This window comes from Mya arenaria, chromosome 1 (assembly GCF_026914265.1).
Source record: "Mya arenaria isolate MELC-2E11 chromosome 1, ASM2691426v1".
In the NCBI taxonomy this organism is placed as follows: Eukaryota; Metazoa; Mollusca; class Bivalvia; order Myida; family Myidae; genus Mya; species Mya arenaria.
The window spans coordinates 26,294,333-26,309,818 of NC_069122.1; the positions used below are offsets into that span (position 1 = coordinate 26,294,333).

Consider the following 15,486-nt stretch of genomic DNA (forward strand, 5'->3'; position numbering starts at 1 on the left):
ACACGAACATCTAAACAAGGCGTGTACGTACTACACGAACATCTAAACAAGACGTGTACGTGCTACACGAACATCTCAACAAGGCGTGTATGTACTACACGAACATCTAAACAAGACGTGTACGTACTACACGAACATATAAACTAGACGAACATATAAACTAGACGTGTAAATAAGACGTGTACGTACTTCACGAACATCTAAACAAGACGTGTACGTACTACACGAACATCTAAACAAGACGTGTACGTACTACACGAACATCTAAAAAGTTGCAGCTGGGTTTATTAGGCATTTGGGTATATCTACTTTCGCAGATACTCGCATTAATCACTTTCTCGAAGTATCCTTCATGACATTCTTAACGTGAACATTGTCGACATAATAACGTAGAGCACAAAAAGTAGCACACGTGTACACGTACCCGTACATATAGTGTTTTCAACCTTTCTATTCATAACTACTTGTCCAGCTACATAGCTTCATCATAGATCGTGGTAATCATAACTAAGTATTGTATCTTATCGTTGACAAAATTCTAAGATAACAAGCTATCTCACAATTGCTGAATCACATGTTGAGTCATTAGTGTGACGCTGACATCAAGATAGCGTATGGTACATATATCACGCTGATTAAAGATCTAAACATGCCTTCACAAAATAATGAATAATAGATAGATAGATTGTTTATTTCCTCCATAATTGGAGAGCAAATACATAGTTACATACAAATGTGACATAGATACAAAAGTTTGGTGACAAATAAGCACATATTAAACATTACATACAGCAAATGATAGTATACATGTAAACAAACAAAGTGTGCAAATTAATAATACTTAGAGCATAACCTATTAAGACTATAGGAAAATATAAGTAATTATTAATTACAAACAAATACGTGTAAGTTCAATAATAATCAACCTAAACATTCTAGGGTCGAAACGAAATGTACTAGACATGTTCTATGACATTAAAGAACTATTATCACATATTTTCAAATATTTTATATGTTTAATACATTGCACCCATATTGTCCTAAAATGTGCACATAGCGTACTGCAATTTTAAAGCAGGACACACGTTTCATATCATTCATGCTAATGTGAACGAACCCAGATAGTAGTTCGAGCATTTGTTCGTCGGGTTCAAGACTCACAAACTGTTGGTAGTTTTTCGCACCCATGCATTTGTATATATGTTTCCACATTTGCTGTCTATACTGGTCCGTTTTTCTACAATAGAGTATTGAGTGTGCTGCTATGTTTTCAGTCGAAATGTTACATTGGTGACATGTTACAGTATATCGTCGTCCGAAGAATTTGCAGAGGACTCTCATTGATGAGCGGCAGTATAGAAGCTGATCGCTGTAGATTTTACTGAAGACCCACAGAATCGATGAGGAGTAGTCACAGTGTATTGTTTTGAAAGTTTCTAACTGTGTATCGCCTCCTCTAGACTTGTACTCTTGACATACATGAATATGAATCGCTTTTCGGACTGCTGTTTTCCACGCGTTTTCACGAGCTCGGTTGTTTTTTAAATAGACTCCTTGCTTGTTTAACGGGACAAGAATAAAAGCTCAACAGACATTCAACGAGATACCAAGCGTCACAGATCACCTTCAAACAAGAAGATAGGTTTTATATAATTAACTAGGGACCCCAAACGCAATCCCATGAAAGGTATCCATAAACTCTTCCTTTATACTAAGTTGGGTCAAGATATGTCAACCCTAACTAAAGTTATTCAGATTCATAGGTGAGTTTGATCCCGCCCGAACAACGACGTTCGTCATTCTAATAACCAGGTTTCACTATGTTAAAAACCATCCGAGATTTATGAGCTGTGGCTAGAGGAACAGGAGCACCGCGCGTGGTTGTCAAAGCTCCTCCGTTCAAAGCAAGGGCACAACTCAATACATTTGACCAGAGTTATGGGACTTGCTGCACAGATGCGTATTGTCATGGTTACGTATTTTAATCACGAACGTTTCATACTACACTAGCATTCAATAGATTTTAAGTCAATCCCAACATTGATGTGTTTGAACACTAATACCGACGACTAGAATATACTTAGTAGTGTAGCTACATGTATGACAAAACAAAGTCTTCGAAAAAAGCAGCATGTATGAGAGTAGTTCTTAATCGAGGTTACTTAAAAAATGATACAATTGTGCACTTGATCCCAGCATAGGAACGCAAATCACACATAGTTTAAAGAAAATTATTTTTTGTAGACATTGCATGTCATGACAATACATGGAACCTTTTTGACACAAGCTTTTATTAGTATGCAAGGTCATTTATCCGTGTATCTTTTGCAACAGTTTGCCAGACAAAACACACACAGTGTTCATTGTTTTACATAAATTGTGCATTTTCACTCCAATCACATAAACATTATATATAACCTTGTATACTCTTTATTTGTAATGAATCCCTTAACATTTATACAACTGATACATGTATTTCTGGTACCGATAATAATAACATAAAACAAAATAAACACATTATATCTTCTGATCTTGAAGAAAGAAAATGTACATATCGTTTCTATGTTATGTACTACTAATGCTGAACAGTAAACATGATGGATTGTCTGCACTCTTAAAATGCTGATAACATAGCCCATGTTCAAATACACCTAGAACTATAAATAACACCATGTGTACATAATGGATAATCCGATAACGTTTCTTTAAAGTAACTCATTGGGTGGGTCATAATTATGTAGCATTTAAAGTATAAAGCTTTCTTTTCATAAAATTTGAAAACCACTTGATAATCATTCAACATTAGAGTAACATACTGTAAGTTTGTATTATAACACTTTTTAAAATTGTATTTGTTAAAATAAACTTTGTAAATTTTCACTGGCCTAACATATGATACAAAATGTACTAACACATACAGTAACATGTATATAATATTTAGTCCAATAATTTGAGCTATGCTTTGGCCCTTTATATATAATATGCACTACCGGGTATATAAAATACAAATATAATGTTTATATATTGATCTACATGTAAAATACCAGGATAAAATGTGGTATCTTAAACTATTGGTATTTGTTAAACTTACTAAGAGTAAGTGTTTTTAACTTTAACAATGTGTAATTTAATCAACAGTTTCTCTGGATAACAAAATGTGTAGCACATAAAATGGCACAAGGTCTAAGCACTTTGATAATAATAAAATTCAGAGGTCTACAAGCTGGAGATCAAACACTGTTAGGCAAATGCAATTCATTGGTAGTTGTCCTTCCATCTTAATGTCATCCCTCCTGCTTCCCACACAATTCTTCAATGACTTTCAAAATGTCAAGCCCCGAACTCCAGTCGACAATTTTGGCTCTTATTTCACTGTCATCTTCTTCTTCTGCATATTTTTCGAGCTTGTTGATTTTCTTCCACAGGGTAAACCCCACTCTGGGGAAAACATAATCTTCTTTATTGAGTCGCAAAGCTGGGCACAAATCATTGTAGCCATCTCCAATGTATAAAATATGGCTGAATTTTGTGCTAGACTGTTTAATATGTTCATCCAGTATGTGTCCCTTACACAGATTTTCGGTGCTAAGATCGCACCAGTCCTGAGTATGATAGAACTCAATATGAAGTAGCCCACTTTCGTCGTAATATGCAGGATTTGTATAAATAGTTTTAATCACATCTTTAAAACCATGCTTCTCAAGTGAATCATCAATAAACACAGAATTTGAGTCTGAAATCACAATAACTTCGAAAATTTCATTATCTAAATATTTAAGTAATTCTTCCATTCCTTCATTTAGCGGTATTCCTTGTATTGTTTCCTTCATTTCCTTAGCAGAGATATTGTGGTCCTTTAAAAACTTGAAAATAGCCCCCATGTACGGAGTCCAGCCAGTTTTCTTGTGTTTTTTCTTTATTTCGGCTGGGACTTTTCCTTCTGGACATAACTTGGTGATTTCTATGTCTGTGTTACCATCTACGACTGTGTGATCAAAATCAAAGGCTACCAGAATTTTGGGCTTTAATGACATCTTTCTGAAAAGAAAAATGAAAATATTCAAAATAAAAATTCAAAAGATATCACACAAGTATAAACAGCCACAGCAGACAAGGTATATAGGACTTCATCCATACATCACAAATTGGAGGACCAATGGCCCAGTTTAATTGATGTACACTTGAAGAAAAAACAGGGACCAGATTAAAAGGCCTGTGGTATCGTTTAGTACTGGTACCCAGCTAATAGATTAGTCCAAAGGAGATAATCGGAGCTTCAGGCCAGGGGCATGCTTGCTGTAGTTGAAGGTAAAAACTACTTTCTAAGACTAATATAATTATGTGTTATGCAGATACCTTTAGGAAAGGTAATTGTCCCAAATAACCTATGCAAATTGGTATATTTAAGTAAGCTGAAAAACACCACAATGGTGGTAGCTGTGTTTGAAATGAATGTTGTGAATTTCGTCTGCTCGGAAAGATGAGTGACTCAGCTATTCTGGCTGGGTGTACATTTCTTTTCTGGCTTGCTTTTAAAGATGCAATGCAATAAAGCTCTAGTTCAGTAATGCCTACGAGTATTGCTTTATTGTATTGGTTTACCAGTTTGATTGCAATTTGGCAAATTTTGGCATTATTCAGAGTTTTGATGGTCGGCAAAAGTAAATTTGTTTTTCAAATTGGCAGCCATTTTGCTTCATCATTCGGATATTTAACCTATGACAGTGGCTGGGACTTCTCTGTTTACAAAATGAGTGAAAATACTCATTAAAAATAATGGTTAAACAAATTGGCCTGATTTTAACGTCTCCTGCAAATTTACACTGAAATCTGACAATGGTTGCAGACTTGCAGTGACAATGGTGTCACTGCTACTGTGACTTGGTTCCGTAATAATGGGCACCAAACATTTCTAAGAACTCTTCCAGATTCCCTAATTTTGGTGCAGTTAGTCTAAAGTTCACTTATACAAACCAGACTACACAAGCGGCTTGCAAGGTCAGTGTATCACTTCTGGTTTGGTTTGAGAATGATATTGATCTGCCAATAATAAGGGAAAAATTGCAAAACAATATGGCACATGTCATAACACATTAGTATTGATATTAATATTGTCAATAGGCTATTTTGTTTTCAAATGGACCATGTACCATGGTATTGTTATCAATTTTGGCATTAGTGAAATAACTGTCTGCTAATCTAGGCTGCAATGAAATGTACTAGTTCAAATAGGTGTACGATTTTGTTTTTACTTTTTTTCAATATTGCAAATCCTTCACATTTTGAGCGTCTTTTAAGTATGAATAATAATGTTTTTTCCACTGTCCGAAATGTAAATTGTGTCCGAATGCTTTCTTTTTACTTTGCACGAAATTCTGCAATAGTAGTAATGGTGGAATCATGGTATCGACCATACATGCAGCTAAGAGTATAGATAGGAAGGAAAGAAATTGCTAGGAAATGAAGAAAAGCAAATCACAAGTTGCCTAATTTAATATTTGTACCCGTCCAGCTGTCGCAATGTTTACACAATAGGTCAAGGTCATTGAGTCTATCGCAACGGTTTTGGAGGTTGACAACAACTACTAGCACGTATGCGAGATATACTGAATCAGAAATACGCGTCGCCGGTAATGAAGCTTCACACCAGGCCATGGTCTGAAATTAGACAATACGGTCTAAGATAGGATTAGATAAGATTTTTTAAAGTCGACATAAACTCGCAGACCTAATAAAACTGACAGTTTAAGCATACTGGATAGAAAAATAACAGCTAAAAGGAGGAATAAAATTATTAAGACTTACAGTATATACTTTACACTAAGATCATATGCATAATGAACAAGATAAGATAGATATATATCATCCATTTAATACAAAAATAAACAAGTCATTTATACACATGATTGAAAGACATTCAAATATATATTAATAACCTACTCAAGAGACATCACAGTAAAATCAATATTTGCAAATTTGTAATTAAATAAACAGCGCGTGCACACACACACACACACACACTCACGCGCACACGCACGCACGCACGTACACATAAATGGTATAATTGAACACGTCCTTTTTTTTTCGTTATGCATACATGTAGCATATTGTTCAATGGTACTACTTTTATATCGTCTGAATGTAAAAACCTAGACATCAAATTGGCCAATCTATAAAAGTATAGCTTTTGGTTTCGATATACATGTACATGTACTATCATGCTTCAAACTGTTTTTGTACCTGCAACCTGTGGCAAATGTTCATAATTATATGGGGTAATATGTCAGTTGATATGTTGTGGTCTCGTGCTATATGTATGTATCTTAACGCAAACAACACGCGAGAAGTGATACGTACAGTCCGAGAGATCAACCAACTAACGCAATATTTATTTTTTACTTCAAACATATAACGCATTTTTTAAGTAAAAATAGACACAGTTTTCAATGAAAAGGCATAGCATTTGTCCTATTTCTTAAACACAGTTTTGCGGAATAAGATTTACGCATGCACACTATGTAACTGTGCGATACGGTATGTTATGGAATGTTGAACTTATCGCGCAACGCACAGGACTTTGTTTTAACATAATTTTCTTTCAAAATTGTGAGCACCGGAAGACAATCCATCGGTTTCGGGGCAGCGGTGTTATTTTGAGTAGTCCTCATGCATATCCTGTTCAATTCATTAACGGTAGTAATTTTCCCTTGTTGAATTTATTTTGAATAAGTAAATTTAATAGTTGTTGCTTACTTTTCCCCATGATTTGATTCATTGATTTGAAATTCTTATCCGATGTTAACTTATACGCCGCATGGCTGTTGTCAGACCGACGCTTGGGTGGCAGGCCACGTCTGATCCACAGGGGGCAGAAACAAATTATTTTTGTTTATTCTAGCCTACAGTATATATATATATATATATATATATATATATATATATATATATATATATATATATATATATATATATATATATATATATATATTATATATATAGAGAGAGAATATATACATATAGGCTAGAATACACAAAACTAATTTGTTTCTGCCCCTTTGATCTGATTAATTCCAAAGAATCGTAAAAATCGGTATAATTTTTTGTTTTTTCTATAAGATGCACAACTTTCAGGTAAAATTATATATATGGTTAACTAACCTTCAGAAGTATTTTTTAATATTTTTTTTAAAACAGCATCGGTGTAAAAAGCGTTTACTGAAAACAAGTAATATGTACAAACATATAGTTAAACAAAATATATGCACCGGGTGTTTAGTTAGCATTTAACCGACCTTAAAGTATTCTTGCCAGTCTATATCCGGAAATACTTGAAATAGTACAGTGTAATCATCGCGTAGAAATAGTAACCGGAAACGGAAGTGACGCCGTTATAACTGTTTTCCTTAACAACGTCGCTTGAGCAACCTTATTTTTTTCTTTAATTTAAAAATAAAAAGGAAATAAACCCAAATGGCGACTGTTTTGCACGGCCGTCGAAGGGGCACAATGCGAGGTACGATATGATATCTTCTTGTGAATAAACCTCTTTTAATAACCTATGAAACTGCAAAATGATATTATATTTTGCCAAATGAAGGTGGACTAAATACTTTTTTGTTGCTGTTAGACAACTCGTACATGTAGTTTAAATAATTATATATATTATATATATTTTATAATTATTTCCTATTATTTGCAGCCACTCCCGAGGCCCAAGTACCAATGCCAGAACAGCCTGACCTCCGACAAGTCACTATTCTGTCCAAGACCGACTGGGCAAGGATCCAACAACAGTTAAACAGAAAACAGATAGAGGAAGAGCGGCAACGTAAACTCAAACAGGAAAGGGATGATCGCAAAAACAAATCCAAGGAAGTCGTTCAACACTGGGGAAACACAATTGCTGTATGTCCTTGTTCTGTATCAATAACTTTTCTAGATTGTTTTAATTATTTTGAGTTATATGGACTAGTCCATATGAATAGAAGCTAGGAGTCTATTTACAATATTTTGATTTTGCAGACTCATGGCATCCATATTCATTGTCAGTAACTTTATGGTAAAAGCAGCTCAGCAATTCTACTTACTACTATATTGGTCCCTATTTTTATGCTTCAGAAGTTTAATTCAAAGGTAAACTTGATATCAGACACTTGATGGACCATTTTGCTTAATGCTTCAGGGAAAACTATTGAAATCAAAATCTAATATATTAGGCACGAACCGGTACAAGGAGTATTTAATGATAAAGACATGTTTAAAAATACCAATTGTATATATTGGTTAGGTTAATAAAATATTTATGTATATGAAAAAAAATCAAATCTGTTTCTGAATCTAAAATTGAATTAAAGCTTTAAAAAATACTTCTTAGCTTTTGGCATGGGAGTTGAGTTATGTATCATTAGAGGGAAAACATAAAATTAGATCCAAATTATAAAAAGGTATCCCTGAAAGCTCATTGTTGTGGCTAAATTAGAGCTTCAATAATGCCAGAAGAAAGTTCTGAAGCATTACACTTCTCCAAACATTTAATTCACAGTAACTGGACTGTATCTCATAATTTATTTATATGCTGGTGTTTTTTTGCAATTTACTTATATAGTCTCAAAAAACAGTCCCGAAACCACACATAAAGAAAAAAAGTTAATCCCTTTTTTATTTTCATTATAACCTACATCAACTACAAAAAATGTTCACCTTAAAGTTGGCCTATCTTTCCAGGGTCAGCGACAGCGCAAACTTGAGGCTCGTCGGCTTCGCGAGGAGAAGGAGGAAGCAGAGCGTGTCCAGGTTGACCTTGGGGAAGCCAAATACCAGGCTCAACAGAGGAAGGAGGCCATCGACAAGGCGAAGACACAGCAATATTACCAGACTGACAGGGTCAAGGGATTCCATGTGAGTTCTTATTTTTGGTACATTATGTTACCTTATTTATTCTCTTTAACAAAAACTGTCTTGGTTGAATGAAATCCACTTGGAATAATATCGCTAGGTTTTGTATTAAAGAAATTCTTTTTTATAAATTTATATCAGTGCATTCGTGTAGACTTTTGAGACTTTAGAACATCGTTCAATTCAGTTCGTTGTTTAAAATCAATGACTAATCTTTAAAAAAACTAAAATAATTTTAAACCCTGTCCATCATTCAAATAATCTCTTACCATTGATATTCTAAAAATGGCTATACCGGTTATATTTCTTCTTGTGCAGAGTGCTCTGATGTTGACGGAGGTGTTGAAGGAGCGGGAAGCACAGCTGGAGCTGAAGAGACTCAAGGAGGCTGCTTCACATGGCAAGGTAAGGGATTGTGAACTTATGAAAAGGCTTTTGGTATTAAGAAGGGGACACTTCCAGTTTAGTGCTAAGGAGTAACCAAAATTGATACAAGAAAGATTCAAATTCTTATTGGAGCTTTTACTAAAAATAAAAAAATTATACTACCTCCTGGCAAAGCCAGTCAAAGTTTAGTTAATATAATTATGAATATGTAAAATGCACTTTGATTTATAAATATATCAATAACACTGAGTTATTATAATTTATCAATTTCTATCCATCTGCAAGAACAAGCATTACTGGAACAGGCTTTGTTGGCCTATGAAGACACCAACCAACATGACTGAACCATTGATTGACTTTTTTTTCTCCCTATTTTATCAAGTGTAACTCCTCTTCCACAGGATAAGGCATGGTTGGACCAGGCTCAGCGTGAATACGAGGAGGCTATTCAACAGGACCAGGTTCGTGCTGCTGAGAGAATCATCAATGCCAAGGATAACCAGGGTTTCCTCAAGGCACAGTAAGTAGATAGCAGTTTTTTAAAGGCTGTGAACCTGGTTTTGATATTGGGATTTCTTTGAGTATTTTGAAAGACCTTCTATATTAATTAAAGAAAATACAGTAAAAACAATATGGAATACTCCTGCAAATCTTTTGGAACATCTCCCTTCTCTTTTGTTGCCTTGCCTTTGTTAAAATCCCCAGGGTCTGTGTTTGCAGGCATACTTGGGACTCATATTTGCCTCTTTACTTTAAATGGAAACGCAAAACTCAATGACTTGTGAATGGAAATTCTAGGAGTAAATTCTGCATTTATTCTAAAAAAATGCTGTTGGAAATAGATGAAAATATCTGTTCATGGGCTGCCAAGAAAAAGACCAAATGTAAATGTCTATTTTCCCGCTACAGGATACGTGACCATCACCAGACTGCGGAGCATGTGCGCACGGAGGATCAGGTGGAGGGTGAAGAGCTCCAGAAACTTGCGCTCGCCAACAAGCTTGAGAAGGAAAGGCTCGAGATCATACGGCGTGACGAGAAAGAGCAGCTCATGCAGGAAAACCGGCGACAGATCCAGGAGAGGATTGCCCTCCGTAAACTACAGGAGAACCAGGAAGATGTAAGTTAGGAATTCAAGAAATATGTTTAGTCCTAATATGACAATATTTTAGCTCCATTATGAAGAGAGCTATTCGCTGATGTGAATTTCTCGCCAGTCTTTATTTGGGTAGGAAACTGACCCAAATTCACAAACAAATTAATTTGTTTCTCATGACCAAGATATTTTGCCATGTAGCTTCATGATTCAAAATGTATTTCTCTGTTGCAGTGTGCATTCTCTCACAGAATATTTTGATAAAACACTTTTTCATTATTCTAAAGAAGAAAATTCTAGAGCAGAACTTGTCCTTGAGTAGAACTCACTTTTTCAGGTTATAATTCAAGCACATATGTTTGCTTTAGAAGTAATTTTCTTAATCATATCAACTGACTGAAATCTTTTTGTTACGTAAGGGTCCGATCTGTTATGTGAGAGGGTAAATGGCATTTCCTTGTGGTTTTGATTGACCTCACAACCTCTTGGTGAGGGAAGGACCAACCAGCCCTGTCTGGTTAAAAGATGGCTCCAGTATATTTATTTCCCGAAATTACAATAGAATTTCATCTTCACAAAAGAAAGAAGGACTAACACTGAAAATTGTTTACCATTATTCCCTCAATAAACATTCTTATTAAGACTTGAAAGACATATACATGCTTTTTATTGTAAAGAGGTTGGAATTCTTTTAAAACCTTTAATATAGTTAAATATAGTTACTGTCATTCACAAAACTTGTACTCACAAGCATTTTGTTTGTTTAAGGAGGAGGACGAAGAGTGTCGGGTGTTTGCCGCAGCTAAGAGGAAGATGATGAAGCTGAGGGCTGAGAAGGAGAAACAGCTCCACAAGTAAGCTTATGTGTTTGTTAATAGTCATAGTAGTATTTCTGATGATTTGAATGACCCAGTGATTCATTTTCAAATCTGCTGAAATGCTAAGAGATACACCTTTGGGTCCCTTATTTTACACAACATTGAGTTCTGTGCAAAAATATGAGAAATCCAAGCATTTATTTTCGCACATTTTACTTCTAAGAATAATGGGTCCTTGGGACAAACAATGAATAAAGGGCCAAAATGATTCACTGTTCACCAAATTGAATCACATACTCAGTTGATTGAAAAATTGAAAAAAACAACAACAGAACTTCTGTCTTTTAGTTTAAAATATCATGTGGGATTAAGATAATGGTCTCATTAATTGTTTTTACTGGTAATATTATTTTTTAAAGATGTTGAGATAGACTTATATTGAATTTAAAATTAAGTCAAGGTCACATAACTTTCATTCAGAGTCTGTCAGAGTGGGACATAGTACCTGAATAGAGTATTGTTTCAATGGATGAATGATATAAGTATCTCAGACAAATCCCTTTTCAAAATTTCATAAAAATTCTTCTTGACCTGCCATTTACATTGCCCTACATTCCACTAGTGAGAAGCAGCAGACATTGGAAGCCATCCGCGAGAAGCTTGGTGCCCAGCTCAAACAGAAGCTTGATGATGAGGACGTGAGGATACTGGAAGCTGTGCGGGAGGCAGAGGAGAAGCGTGCCAAGGAGGAGGCGGAGAAGGACGCCAAAATGTCCAAGGTCATCCGAGAACAGGCGGAGCACAGGAATATGCAGGTGGGTGGTTTGTTAGTTTGAATTAAAGGGATGGGAAGGGTGGAATCAGGTTGGTTTGGGAGTGTAGATGGATCCTGGAGATGATATATTCTTTGCCTTTGTAGACTACCAGAATTACATCTATTTAATCAGTAATGTTGACTTTTATCAAATTCACAAAGTAGATAGAATACTAAAAGTAAAAGGATTATATTTAGCTACATTGTTGTTAAGTAAAAGGATTATATTTAGCTACATTGTTGTTAAGTAAAAGGATTATATTTAGCTCCATTGTTGTTAAGTAAAAGGATTATATTTAGCTACATTGTTGTTAAGTAAAAGGATTATATTTAGCTACATTGTTGTTAAGTAAAAGGATTATATTTAGCTACATTGTTGTTAAGTAAAAGGATTATATTTAGCTACATTGTTGTTAAGTAAAAGGATTATATTTAGCTACATTGTTGTTCTAATTTTGTCCGATAGTAAATAAAGATGTGGCAGAGATTTCCTGAAACAGTAAAAATGAGACCCTGACAAATGTTTCTGTTACAGACCCCCATTTTCAAATTACTCTGCGTCCCTAGAACCCCCAAAACAACTTTAAGTTGAGTATTACTGTTATATTTGGACCATATAAATTTAACAGAGATACCCAGCTTCTCAACCATTAGGATCCAAGGACTCCCAGCTGAAAATTCCTAGAGAAATGGCTGATGTTGTTCTTATTTGAACCAAACTTCCATGTATTTCAGATGCGTGAAGGGGAGCAGAAGAAGAAAGAAGAACGTCGCCAGGAGCTGGAGACTATCCGTATACGCCAGGCTGCGGATGAAATATTCCGCCGTAATGAGGAAGAGAAGCGCACGAGGAGATTTGATGAGGCGCGCGGGCTTGCCAGGTTCCACCTCGACCAGTCTGTAAGTTGACAACTGTTGAATGGTGAATAAGCTGGTGCTTTCCAATATCATCTCCATAGTAATTAATGTAATTTCAATAAGTAAATATGTATCTTTTATTCAACAAAGTAACATTTAAGATGTGTAGTTACTTTTACTCATATGTGAAGAGGATAATATGTACACAAAAAGTTAAGATTGGATAAATATTGTCTTGCTAAAAAAAGTTCTTTGTAAAGTGGTCGAGTTGAATTGTCTTAAGTATAGTTTAAAAATAATAACTGCCCATCCACAGGATACACGTAAAACAAAGGAGGAGATAGAGAAAGAACAGGCCCTGGCTCTGGATGCTGCCAATGTGCAGCTACTGAATCTTGAGGAGCAACAGTTCCAGGAATATGCCTCCAAGGTATGTTACTCTTTCAGATGTCAAATTTATAAGAAGTTCCCTGAACGCTGCAAACACACAGCAACTGAATGTTGATCAACAGCAGTACCAGGAATATGTCTCACAATAAAGTAGCTTTTCCTGGTGTAAAGTTATACAGGGATTAACTCCCCTGGGTGCTGCAGTCACCTTATCATTAAGTGTTCTATAAATGGTAGTGTCTGACAATGTTGTAGTTAGATGAAAGCAAATATACAGACCAATCCACATAGGAAAGTTTTATTCTTAAATATTCTTAAATTGGAGAATTTATCCTGCATATCCAAGATTAAAAAAGAAATCATTTTAGAAACTGATGCACAGCTGTGGGCTTACATTGTCTATGGAATCCTACGCCAGTGTACTACTCTGAATGTCCTTGTAATTTTTGAAAGTTTCTGTGAAAACATTTGATTTTGGAAGAAAGAAATCTTATGCTGCACTTTGAAAACAAAGAGGTTATGACATATTAAATGGCACTGGATTGTTAATGTTTACCTCTTGTTTTTCCCCCAACAGGTAATTGAGCACTGTGATAAGGGAGGCAGGAATACCTACCCACTCCGTAAGGCGGCGGCCCCGGGGCACGGAGGGGGGCAGGGACCGGTATTCAATGGGAAGGGTGGAATACGACCCTCATACATGGTCATGGACAAGACGGGCAAACAGATGCCTCACTATCAGCGCAGCTCCACCGATGAAACAAAGGCAAACATTCACGACGTACAGACCAAGAAGCGAATGGGATTTGTTTGGTAGAGAAGTTGATCTTGGACGATGATTTCCAACCAACAGGATTATTTTAACACTCATTACAAATATCCAAAGAGTTGAAGTGAAATATATTTGAAAAATTAACTAATAAATTTAAATAAATTAGTCGGGTTACAAAGAAATTGTTAATATAAGTGAATAAAAATATTAAAAGATTTAAACCCGAAGTAGTATATTTTTAAGAACATTCAACATTGAAGTGTTACTTTCGGTTCTGAAGATTATACTGAAAATTGTTATGCAATGATTTTTAGTGTGGATTATCAGAACATAAGCGAAAGCAGCTCTTTTTTATGCTGTGTTCATACACAATGACACACTGAAGAAAGTAATGGATATTGAATATCTTTAACCATTATGATGAAACTACATTGTCTTTATTATCAATATTGATTAACACAGGTATACATGTAATAATGCTGTGGAAACGTGATCATATTTATATGTTTCTGACTGTGTTATTTTATAAACTCATTTTATCATATACTAGAATACTATTAAGGAGTTAAGTTTGTGTAGATACATTTGTTTTGTTGATCATGTTTTCTATTGTCATCCTTTGTAACAAACAGTATACAATTTAAAGTGAATGTGCATTTAATGTTATTCCATGAATCAAGTATTTTTTTCCAGTCAGTATTTGCAATTGGTATAAAGAGAATATGAATTGTTTTTGAAGATGTCTCCTCACAGATTACCTGCTTGGTAATTTTACATGTTGTAATTTACAATTTTTTTATACGTTTCTTTTGATGGTTAAATGTATTTAGAAAAGAATATCTGACAAAAGTTATCACCAGTAGAAGTAGAACAGAAAATAAGTGTTAAATGCCATTATTTTTACCATACATGTATGATGAACATGTACATTTGAAAGCTCTATGGACATTACTTATTCTTAAGAACAAGTATTGACTTTTATTCTGCGTGTTCTGTTGTTGAGTGTATAATTATTAACTGTGATAATGTTTTACATTGATTGAGAACCCACCTGTTTTATGGTACATGCTCTTACAGAAATAAAACATTCTGTTAAATGTTCAATCTGTTGTTTTTCATTGTTTTATTTGAGCTGCAATTTAATCCAAACACGTTTTTGCTTTAAATTCCTATCAGCTTTTAAGCACCAAAGAAACGATACCCTCATGCAGAAATCACCTTCCTTTCCACTTGAAAAAAAGTATTTTACATTGCATGAAAATGTCAACACTGAACTGTTTTTATCATAATTAAGTGTCCCAACTCAAGTAATATTACACTATTCAATATAGTACATCATGTTGTTGGTTACATGTACCAAGCTTTTTATGTGATTATTTTTACAACTAAGAGTATACCTTCCTTTCATAACTGCAGTGACCATGCATGGTTCATACAGCCAGAATGGGAAAAGTGG

General features: G+C 34.9%; 2 protein-coding genes across 5 annotated transcripts; one reads left to right on the forward strand and one right to left on the reverse strand.

Annotated features, from left to right (window-relative positions):
• Positions 1-2,270: 2,270 nt before the first annotated feature.
• Positions 2,271-5,548, reverse strand: LOC128205782 (pyridoxal phosphate phosphatase PHOSPHO2-like). 4 transcript variants are annotated; one of them, XM_052907771.1, is made up of 2 exons: positions 5,505-5,548; positions 2,271-4,038 (listed from the first exon to the last, which is right to left on the reverse strand). In XM_052907771.1, the coding sequence occupies exon 2, from the start codon at positions 4,032-4,034 to the stop codon at positions 3,285-3,287; it is 750 nt and encodes a 249-aa protein (XP_052763731.1). In that variant the 5' UTR covers positions 4,035-4,038; positions 5,505-5,548; the 3' UTR covers positions 2,271-3,284. The 4 variants fall into 4 exon arrangements, with proteins under 4 accessions (XP_052763731.1, XP_052763818.1, XP_052763901.1 ...); XM_052907858.1 differs by having other exon boundaries at positions 5,487-5,529; XM_052907941.1 differs by having other exon boundaries at positions 5,480-5,512.
• A 1,826-nt stretch (positions 5,549-7,374) lies between these two features.
• On the forward strand, positions 7,375-15,134 carry LOC128243485 (cilia- and flagella- associated protein 210-like). Its single transcript, XM_052961319.1, has 11 exons — positions 7,375-7,513; positions 7,700-7,905; positions 8,725-8,898; positions 9,214-9,300; positions 9,684-9,802; positions 10,192-10,402; positions 11,147-11,232; positions 11,819-12,011; positions 12,746-12,910; positions 13,185-13,298; positions 13,836-15,134. The coding sequence occupies exons 1-11, from the start codon at positions 7,471-7,473 to the stop codon at positions 14,073-14,075; spliced, it is 1,638 nt and encodes a 545-aa protein (XP_052817279.1). The 5' UTR covers positions 7,375-7,470; the 3' UTR covers positions 14,076-15,134.
• The last annotated feature ends 352 nt before the right edge of the window (positions 15,135-15,486 follow it).

What these genes read in the sequence shown, in the direction of transcription:
- LOC128205782 (XM_052907771.1), bottom strand. Translation starts at nt 4,034, where the DNA reads ATGTCATTAAAGCCCAAAATTCTGGTAGCCTTTGATTTTGATCACACA.
- LOC128243485 (XM_052961319.1), top strand. Translation starts at nt 7,471, where the DNA reads ATGGCGACTGTTTTGCACGGCCGTCGAAGGGGCACAATGCGAG. An exon ending in AAGGAGAAACAGCTCCACAA is followed by an intron (nt 11,233 to 11,818) that starts GTAAGCTTATGT and finishes ACATTCCACTAG; the next exon opens with TGAGAAGCAGCAGACATTGG. An exon ending in TCCAGGAATATGCCTCCAAG is followed by an intron (nt 13,299 to 13,835) that starts GTATGTTACTCT and finishes TTCCCCCAACAG; the next exon opens with GTAATTGAGCACTGTGATAA.